General features: G+C 38.6%; 1 protein-coding gene across 2 annotated transcripts in view; it reads left to right on the top strand.

The window, feature by feature from the left end:
- Positions 1 to 1,949: 1,949 nt before the first annotated feature.
- The window catches only part of rgs7a (regulator of G protein signaling 7a), a 52,352-nt gene continuing 43,144 nt past the window's right edge, over positions 1,950 to 11,157 (top strand). For both annotated transcript variants that reach the window (XM_006783684.2, XM_006783683.2), the window contains exons 1-2: positions 1,950 to 2,163; positions 3,061 to 3,179. In XM_006783684.2, the coding sequence (XP_006783747.1) occupies positions 3,102 to 3,179 (78 nt within the window). In that variant the 5' untranslated portion in view covers positions 1,950 to 2,163; positions 3,061 to 3,101. The remainder of the gene's footprint in view (positions 2,164 to 3,060; positions 3,180 to 11,157) is intronic.

Raw genomic sequence — 11,157 nt, 5'->3', positions numbered from 1 at the left:
TTTTAAAAGCCCATTGCTGTTACTGTTTGCACTCTGAAGCACTGTCCAATCAGTTTTGCAACATTTGGCTGGATCTGAGCAGAAAGTATAGCACTGTACACTTTACAATACATCCTGCTTCTTCTATTATCAGTCACATCATAAATAAACACTAGTGACCTGTCCAGCTGACACATGCCATAACAGTAAAAGTCTGCACTTCAATCACATCTTATTATCTTATTATTATTATAAACAAAACAAAAAAAGATGTAATTATCAGCTTATTATGACACCAACATTTCTAACACTTACTGTAGTCCTGGGGTTCAAGGCTTAGTGACTTTTCTTTTCTTAAATCACTAATAAGATGAAAGTGATTTGTAGTTTAGGGTACTTTAACTGGTCAGTAAGACTAAAAAAGTGCAAAATAAATGCCATTTCATCCCAAAGTTACATTGTAGCATTATCAAGTGACACTAAGGGCAAGTCGGAGCCAAAATTGTAACCGAACCCCCACCCAACCCAGGAAAAAAAAAAAAAAAAATCTAGGGTCCATGAAAGATTATAAAGAAGCAATTAAAGAAACGCAAAACTATCAGAAAATATGACATCACTTACCTCATTATCACCCAAGACTTTAATATCCATTGGTGTTTGGTTTAAAAACCTGTTATTCAATTTAATTTTAGATTCAGTTTTACTTACATAGCATCCAATTCACAGCAACAGTCACCTGGAGGCGCCTGTTACCTCTACAAAGTTGCTATAGCAGCATACCAATGACTGTAGCACATTTTTCACAAATCTGCAGCTCACAGGAAAACAGGGAATGGACTGGATGTTTGGCCAACCTTGTAGAGTGGTTGATTCCTACGAGAGCAAAGAAGGAAGGACTGTAGAGAGATAAGCATACAGTTACATACACTAGGAGAAAGGGCACATCTGTCATCTTTCACGCCTGGACTGTTGCATACCACAAAGCCACAGAGTGCATTTATTTATTCATTATCACTGCAGCACTGGAAATGCCCAGTCATATAAATTTATTGCCGGTATATCCCAGTTCTTACACTTGCAGTGTTATAAAATACAAACGGTGAATTTGACTGAAACGCCATATCTTATTATCGTTTAAAGCCGTACTGCATACCCTCAGCTATTCGTTTTGCTGAGAAAAATACTCATCCGCTTCTTTGGGCAGAACAGACAGATTTGCAAAGGTATTGTAAAAATGAATGTTGGCCTAAAATTAAGCTGACCTCGACGTTTGCGTATACATCATTCTCCCCAAACAAGCACAAGATTTGTTCAAGATTTGTTTGACTTTTAGTTTCGCCAGCTCGTCTTTCAGTTTATTTTTTATACTGTATGAACTTTAAAATGTCAGCAAAAACGTATGCGTTAACTAAAGACTTAAAATGTTCTTTAGTAGTCCAAGTTTATTGTTTATTGCAAGTAAAAGTGACAGTATAAAGAGAAAGTAGTTAGATTATTTATTTGGTATTGGAATATAAATAGTGAGACTTTAATATAAATGTAACTTAATTCAGGATGATTTCATTTACCTCACAACAACGCTTCATGGTACACTTGTGATGTATCATAAGGCATATTACTACGTCAGCGCTGTATAATTCTTGTGTTTACTGCAGGGCTAAATGGTATTTGTTCAGTTGTTCATATTCAGTTGGGACAACAGCTAAACGAGTTTCTTCTTATGGCACAGAAAATTGTAGTGTCCTCTCATGACCTTTGCTATAGATTGCAGTTGTATCAATATTAATCAGCTGTCGGTTTAAGATGCCTTGTCCTTGTTTTCGCAATGAGCATTTCGCTGCAGTGCATAGCAGTACAATCTTAGCTTGAAAAAAAATAGCTGTATGTCTCCAAAACGGGTTGTAATTTATTCCTCACACGCGATTGGTCATAGATCGATGCGCGCTCTCGACGCTCCGGGGTGGCGCGCCCGTGATTCTGAGCACCGCTTGGAAAAGAGGAGATGAGAGACTGAGACAGAGAGCTGTACCACACCAAGTGTCCGCCGAATGTCTGCCTCCTCACGTTGCCAATGAATACCCCTCGCATTCCTATGTCTGCCAGTTGACATACTGAAAGCAAAGGACAAGGCTTCCATCCCTGCAAGGATTCAGGAGTCCTACAGCGGGCTGCGTGTTTTTTCAGGTAAGCGCCCCCCTTCTCCCGTGACCGACGTCGCTGTTTTCTGTGTATTTAAGCGGCGTCCAAGAAGATAAGGGACGCGGGCGTTTAGCGGTAGCTGTCCAAGGTGCTTAAACGGGCAGTGGCTTGTGGTAAGAAAAGCCCGATATAGTAAAGCCAACGGCCTCATGTTAAGAGCGGGTTACATGACTTCGCTGTTCGCGTTGCAGTCTAAACCTCCCAAGGATGTCGTGTGGGTGTCGTAAAGGGAAGAAAGAATGATGAAGCTGTAATGTGCATACCATATCCATTACATTTGCACAGTCTTGCACATTTTGACTATGGCTACTACATCCGAATGCACGTATCCAGGCTGCATTGTAGAGTAGCCTGCCTCCTCCAGGGACCGTGTGTTGTTTTACTGCATTTACCACTGCCAAGGTCTATAATTCACCTTATCTTGCTATTGCAACCTTAGGATGCATCCGTAGTATGTGCCATGTAGGGCGTGAGAGAACTCTCCGATGTAAACAAACGGTCAAAGGTGATTGCCGTTTTAGACAGTGCTGCACAGCGAATTCATCTGAGGCAAGAGTGATAGTAGGCTAGTCCTTCCATTTACCTATCATTGCTTTTCAAGTTGAACTTTTGTCCCATTCAGTAGGAATGTGTACTGTACCAGTAGCCACACTTTGTGTTAAAGCAACCACCTTTTTCTTAAAAATGTCCTTGTCAAGACCTTGCGAAATGTCAAAACACGTAGCCAAACTGGAGCAATGAACATCTGTTCCCTTTTGAAGTATCAAATACACTGAAACATGATGCAGACCACAGGCGTGTAAATCGCTCTCTTTTGGCAAAGTCACGTTTAGGCTTCGTTGTTCTTCTGATGTGCCAAAATATCCATTCTGTCCACAACAGGAGCACCTGACATTTCCTCTGGCAGATTTACTAGCTGGATCATGGCACAGACCAACAGCAGTGGGCAGGGGACCAATGGGGTAGCAGATGAGTCCCCCAACATGATAGTGTACAGAAAGGTAAGGCAGCTGCTATTTTTAGTCTGCATGTGTGAGGGAGATCGTAAGCATGTGTGTCTCTCTTGCATCAATTTACTCAACGATGAGCCATGCAGTGGCAGTTGCTAGCACTAATGGCAAGGCAATGTTTTTGTGGTATGGCTGGTCTAGGATTGAGATGTTACAAATGCTTAATGAGAACACTGAGAGTTCATTGAATTATTCTCTCACAACATACATGAAATCAAGTGTAGAATAATACTTGTTATTGCATACACACTGGAGCTTTAAAAAAAAAACTTACATTCATTAAAAAAAGAAAAAGAAAAAAGGAAGCCCAGGGTTTTAATCTGCTGCACTGGTGTATTTCCCTACTCATTGTGCTACTACAGTCAACACTTGGGAGAGGGTTTGGAGTGAACTGTCACACTGTCGAGACATCTTGATCCAGTACTGCTTAGCCATTAAACAGTTACATGAAATAACAATAATCTGCAGGCAAGGTAACATGTTTGTTTTGAGAATTGAGTTACAGTTTCTTAGAGAAACTCTGACACTTATATTATATTGCATCACACAAATATGAAAGGTTATGTGCACTGCTCCTTGGGTGCACTGATTTAGATACAATGTTTCTTTTGCTTTGAACAAAAACAGTAAGGCTAGATATAAGATTAACCTACAAATAAGCCATTTAGAAAATTGCTTTTGCTACCACCAGGAGAGGATTCTGTTCCCTGGTGGCACTGCCATTGCCTAATAGCTGGATTTTTCTGATGTTTTTCTGCTAAACATTGCTGTATATGTAAGCAAAATCCAATGCTTAATATGTAAGTGCTGCTGGATTTTAACTCACAGTGACCTGCAAATTGATTAAACATATACAACAACAGTGGCTTGTTTCACTTTGCTCTCTCAGATGCACCAGTGAAGTGATAATTTTCTCATCTTACTTGTGGATGACTCAACCATGGAGTGAATGTCTTTATTTCATTCTATTCACCCATCAGCAAATGCTGTTCTATCTGCAATAGCCTCTGCACACCATGGAAAGGATACGCTTAGCATGGTGTCATGGATTGACGGTCTTTTATAGCACTCACAGCGTGCAAGGCAATATTACTGCCAGTGTGGGTGAAGACTTGCTGGATGTGGTGCGATGTTTGCAGCAGGAAGGAGCGCTTTGTTATTTAGGAACTTCCCAAAGTAAGACGACAGACTCAGAAGCTAGATTGTTCATTAAACAGGCCAAATATTGAGGGTAATTGGGATGGATGGGTGCATGCGTCTAGTTTTGTCAGTTCAGTCTGTGGCGACTGGGGAAGAAGTCTGTCATTAAATTTCATTTCAACATGACAGAGTATCACAATATGCCAATGCATGGAAAACTAGCCACATCCTGATTTGTGCATCAAATATTGATTTGAGGTCTTTCCATCTATTTAGTTCCATGTGATGTTGTTTCAGTTCTCTTGATATTGATCTGTTTCTTTGATTATACTCTGATGTTTCTGTGACATAGGCAACCTTAGTGTGTGTCTTCACTTGGGAGCTTTTACTATAAATTCAGCAGCTAAACTTTGTGTTTTTTAGAACTATCTCTTTTTTTTCAGCATAATGAGGGAAGACTAATTTCAGAGCACTCTGTTTTATTTATTTATTTTGGCCAGACTGATATCTTAGTCATAAAGCTTCTTCACTTCACACCACTTGACCACACATGGTCACAGTTTGCTTTTGTACATCGACTGACCTAGATACTCTGCAGAATGAAAGACTGTGGTGAAGCCAGGAAGGACGAAGTCCTGTTTCTAGAGTGGGTTTAACACAAACTGGAACTGGAGGAGCACTGTCTGTATAGACATGCGGATAATGCCAGGATGAACAGGCGCCCTAAATGCTTTTCAGATGGAGATGACTTGGCAGAGGTGTTGCAACCCACACTGAGAGGGCAACACTGAGATGAGCTAAATTCTCAAGTGGAAAACATTCTTTTATTCTCCATTTTCCTCCGCAGACTTCTTCTACATCCATCTCATAAATACATAATAAAAACTCTTAATAAAATCTTGATTGTGAGCAACTGGCCACGTCTGCTTGACAGTTGCTAGTAGTGTATGTGGAATGATTATGTAATTGAGCAGAGGGAGTTTTATGCTTGATGACAGAAGATAGTGGTTTGATAGTCAGTCCACAGGGAGCATAACTATATCCTTTTTTATTCTCTGAATCTTTCTCTGTGGCACATCCGCCCCTCCACTCCTGTCATTAGCATCTAATGAAAATGGATGGTTGAGCCGAGGTGTTGACCTGCTCGTTGTGGAGATGTGTGCAGAGATGCCTGTTTTCTTCAAGGACGCATGCACTTAAACGCCTTGCTTAGATGCATGCATGGATGTGCTGAAAATTGAAAAACATGCACACAGAAATACTTGCAGAAATACAAGCACAAACACGTGCAGCTGGCTTTTTGATAAACTGATTTATTGGCAACAGCGACCCTGAAATTTTACACAACCACTGCTTGCATGTAAAGCTAACACTAAGTAAAATGTCCCCAGTTTATCAGAAATGAGAATGAAATGTTTAATCAATAAAGTCAATAAATAATAAATTAATGCTTTGCGTGGAACCTTGAGTATAATAGCCTCTTTAATGTCTTGCTGCTCAAACATAAAACAATCAAGGCCAATATCATGAAGTGTTCCTGGGTTTTCTCAATATGTGTATTTTCATTTCTGCTCACATGTGCACGACATAAATGATACTGTGATGTGTGTGTGAGCATGTGTGTATTCTTTATGTAGGGCGAATGTTGCTAAGAGAGAGTTCTGAATTTTTTATGCGAGCCTAAAACAGCTCTGGTTCACAGCCACTCGGTATGAGGAGGGAACATTATCTCTCATCAGCTCGAGCTTTGTGTGTGTTTGTGTCTTCGTATGTGTGTGTGACTATGTATGTGAAATCTCTATCTATCTATCTATCTATCTATCTATCTATCTATCTATCTATCTATCTATCTATCTATCTATCTATCTATCTATCTATCTATCTATCTATCTATCTATCTATCTATCTATCTATCTATCTATCTATCTATCTATCTATCTATCTATCAACTTTATTGTCATTGCACATGCACAGGTACAGGGCAACGAAATGCAGTTTGCATCCATCCAGAAGTGCTTTAGTGATATAGATATATTACAATATATATTAGCAATAATATAGATATGTAAGTATATTACAGAAATGGGTCTATCTATCTATCTATCTATCTATCTATCTATCTATCTATCTATCTATCTATCTATCTATCTATCTATCTATCTATCTATCTATCTATTTATCTATCTATCTATCTATCTATCTATCTATCTATCTATCTATCTATCTATCTATCTATCTATCTATCTATCTATCTATCTATCTATAATGAATGAATGATGAGTCATTCGTTATTTAAACTGAGGGGGAAATGAAATAAATGGTTAATATTACATAAGTTTTGCAGTATACTGAAGCCTGATCTTGTCTCTGTTGTGCTGTATCTGACAGCTGAGGCACCAGCTCACTCTTATTTACATCTAAGCTGCCGATGGGTATCCAGTAATTGTTCTTCCAGCAGCCAGTTTGGCTTCTATTGCTGTGCAGAGCCGCCAAGTCTCTACTGTATTTTTCTGTCTTTTTTCTAACATTAAGCACATGCAGCTCTCACTTTTTTTAACCTTTAGTCGATAAATTTTATACTCTGCTGCCTGTGTCTCTGCCTATGTTAAGACTGTGTCACTTAAAAAGTAATTAGCATTTAGTAAAAAGTGGTGATTTTTGCAAGGTTACTGCTACACAGTAAAAGGACTTTTATATTGGGCTCCTTTAAAAAAAAAAATACAAGAACATCCGTTGGATGCTTATCTGCGTTCTGTTTTATGTATAGTTCAGATCATCACACAACAGAGTCATACCACTAGTTTCATATCACATGACCAAATACTACATGATGTGTCACGGTTATAATTTTGATCAACATTTATGTAGCAAATACTACTACTTAGTAGACTACTTCCAAAATAGCTTTAGCCTATAACAGATGATAAAATTGCTTTTCTTGTCAAATAATAGTTACATCAAAAATTATTGTGAATATTTCTTTACAAGTGTATTTATGCACTTTCTCACTGTTTTATGCTTCAGAGATTTCTGTCATTTACACTTTGTGATAGCGCGTTGATGCCGCACTGCACTTAGTGAGCCTCGGTGGTGAAGTAAAGAACAAACAGAAATGACAAATAGGGCAAAGATATTAGTGCGTGCTATTGATTTGTCAATTGATTAAGTGCTTGTATACGAGAGATCATTTTGCAAGAACAAGACAATCCTTCTGTTCTGCATCACAGCACCACAATAGTAATAGAGCAGTGTTACATGATGCAGAACTGCATCCATTATTAACCCTCTCGAGGTGTTGGCCACTGTTTTTATGTTACTGGTGTCTCAGATGTGTCGAACAGGAACAAAATCAGGAGCATAATATCCAACAAAGTGACTGATGAGTATGTGTGATGCTTTGGATAATTTCAAATACTACATGTAAAACACATTTAGATTTTTTTTTCAACAATAGGTGTGTTTGATCAGGTCTATCTGATTTCTTCAAAATTATAACCCAGAGTGCTAGGTAACAAACAAAGGCATACATATTAAAATTTGGTTTAGATGGCTGAAAATTCATTTCCTGCCTGGAACGCATTTTTCAATTTCATTCTAAGCTGCATGTGTTAAACCTGCCCTATATCAGCATGCCCTGTTATCAATACAATTTCCCAACCATCCTACATTGTTCATGAGTCATAAAGCAGAGGGAACTGAATACATTTTCAGCATTTTCTCACTTAAGAGCTAGATTGAAGGGTTCTTATACTGCCTGTCTCTCTCAGGCTGCAATCAAAAGATCACTAAGACCGGGGAACGAGCGAAGGGGGGGTGGGGGTGAGGTGGGATGATCTATAATTGCCAGATCAGAGAGAAATCTTTGTGTGTGAAGTAGGGCTCTTCGTATGTCAGCTTGCCAACCAGGCAATTTCTCTTCCTGTGTTTGAAAACACATGTTCTGTTTTACAAAAATTGTTGAGGAAACGTGTGGGTGTTTGGCCCCCACTTTAGGGGGGAGAATTTACATTTATGGCTTTGTATATCAAACTAATCAATTCTCCTGTATTTGCTGAAGTTTGTAAATAAAAGGTAATTACAGGTGCTGGCAGTTGCTACAGTTGGTGGTAGAGTAGTTTTATTATCTTATTGTCCAACCGGAAGCTAATCCACAAAGCCATGCTGTGGATGGTGAAACCTCCTACTGTACATCCAACAAACACCAGAAGTAACTGCTGGATTATGTGAATAGTTCATTCTCTCTAAGCAAACTTTTGTTTGTTAAGGAGACGTGTCATAAATAATCACAAAGGCGCACAGAGGATATATATCTATATTGGTGGCAATATCACGGCTTGTATTTGGTCTCTTATGCCATAGGAGTTCTCATAAAAGTTCTTTGCAACTGGTCAACATTTTTAGTTATTAATAAACTGTTCCATATAATAATGTTGATAATATTGAAAAATCCTGAAAAGGCTTGAAAAGGACAAATGGCAGAGAGGAATAGGAAAGAATTGAGGAAGGATGGATAGATTTGTGAGGCAGAAGATGTTTGATAACATCCCCGGGCTCGAACAGAGAGTGACACAGAATCAGATAGGCACCTCTACAACAGAGGACTCTCAAGGTGGTGGACTTTGCCACCCTCCAGAATCCCCTGAAGCAGACATTAATCTGGTAGAGACCATGATGGTCCCAAGCCTTGTGAGTTCAAGCTGTTGGATCCAGCCCCAGTATTGCCCACAACCAGAGCTCAGGGGCAATGTAAGTGTAAGAGAGAAGCCAAATGAGCTGAAGAACCATCGTACCATTTGGAACCATTGCTGAGCCAAATTATATGAGGCTCTGGAGGGAAAGATTTAAGTTCAGTGGTGCTTCCATAGCTGGTCGATAGCACAAATTCACACCATTGTGGCAAAATTGAAAAATAAGCAATGTAAACTAATGAAGAGTTTCCATTTTCAGGCTGGTAGGGTGCCTAATTGTGATTAGTGGACATGGAGATTTGTTTTCATATAAATATTTAATGTAAATGTAATGAAGTATTTGACTCTGTGTCAGCAGTGGCTTTGTGAGGCTCATAACAAGTCATTTCAAAGCATGAAATGATGATATTTATGAATTGGATCAATGTCATATCATTTAGAGGTAAAAAGTAGCGTGTGATGCCTCTTGAACGACGTACTTTGTTTTAGTCAAAGCTACAAACTAAGGCTTTTTTGAAATCATGAAATTGCTTTGCAATATAAAGTAATACTGGGTTTAAGCTTTGTACTTGCCTGTTCTAATAAACAAAACACTAAAAGCAAAAAAAATGTCAGTAATAAAAAATGACACTGGGTACACTGTGTGAAATTCACAAAATCACTTTTCTGGCAGGATTTAGAGTGAGGATGTTAGATTTTTACAATCTTTACAATCTCAGCTAAAGAAAGCCAATCTTTTCCAGAAAATCCATCTTCTCATTTTACTTTTGCAACAAAGAAACTTTTGCTTTTGGTGTAGGTGACCTGGCTGAGGGCACAGAATGTTCCTGGGTGTCCAATATCAAAGGTCTATATTTCTTACACCCTTAAACCATCCAAATCAGAGTTTTTGGCACTGTAGAGAAAGGCTGCTAGTCAGCATGAATAGCTATCACATATAAATTAAAAAAGATATTATTGCAATCACAAAGCTGTATTTGCTACCTAACCTTTAATTTGATGCAAGGTGATGGTTTTTAAAGCACTGCAAAGATCAGTGAGCAGAAACTTAGGCCCATCTTGCTCTAAGCGGTCCTCTCTGTATACGTCTGCCACAGCTGGAGTCTTTAGGCCTGTCTGTTAGGGTTATATAATTGTCCAAGGAAGCCTGGGCATTAAGATAGAGGTTGACTCAGGCAGTGCTTCTGTCTCATCATTTAATTCCAGCTCAACATTTAGATACAGATTACAGGAGTGTCCCAGAGTTGTAAATTAATTCACTGCCATCTCTGGTGTGATGGGTTTAATGGGGCCAGAGAGAAAATAAAAACAGAAGGCTAAAATGTAGGACAAAACAATGAAGCTGACATCTGAATTCTTTGAATTTCGCTACAGTCGCAGTGTGTCTGTCTGTCCATCTGAAACCTCTGCATGTCCGTCCTTTCTTCTTGTTTGTATCTGTGCCCCTCCTCTCTCGACCCCCCATCGCTACAAACACCATCTGTAAACGGTTTCCATGCAGTCTCTACTTCTAACGCACTCACCGGTTGTTTCTGCTGAAGGCTCACTCCTTCCCACTCACCGTCTACTATGTATAAATTCACACATTGCATCTCTGATGTATAAAAGCTGGTTATATATTTTGCTCTAAAATCTCTTAACTGTGAGATGCATTTAGTGTACAATACTTGATGATTCATTATCAAACGATTAAGGGCTACTGCATTTTCTTTATTTCCTGTTTTATACGACAGATAACACAGAGTTATTTTATAATATGTTAGTTTATTTTTTGTGGTTTGGATATAGTTTTAGGACTTTATCATTTTTCTGGACATCATATTTATTATGTGATACTTGAACCGGAGCACCATTAACTAATTACTCTTAGCTGCTTTTTTTTTGTGAATGTCATTGTGTCCCAAATCACCCACTAAAGTATTCAGCAGAAACAGAATAAAATCATGTGAGGAATTCTATTTTCAAACAGTATATACTTCATAGCAGCCTCAAATCATTGCCAAAGCAAAAATCATATTTGCTCATCAAGAGAGTTAAAAAGTAAACAGAAACAAGAACATATTTTCTGCATTACCTTATTTCTCTACTGTGTATTTTGGCAGCTTGAAGTCAAAGTGAAGGCAGTCTTCAAAAATATTCTT

The sequence above is a fragment of the Neolamprologus brichardi genome, chromosome 13 (assembly GCF_056152115.1).
Source record: "Neolamprologus brichardi isolate AB-2024 chromosome 13, ASM5615211v1, whole genome shotgun sequence".
NCBI classification, from domain to species: Eukaryota; Metazoa; Chordata; class Actinopteri; order Cichliformes; family Cichlidae; genus Neolamprologus; species Neolamprologus brichardi.
The sequence above is the reverse complement of the archived record's forward strand: the minus strand, read 5'-3'. Positions and strand labels throughout refer to the sequence as shown.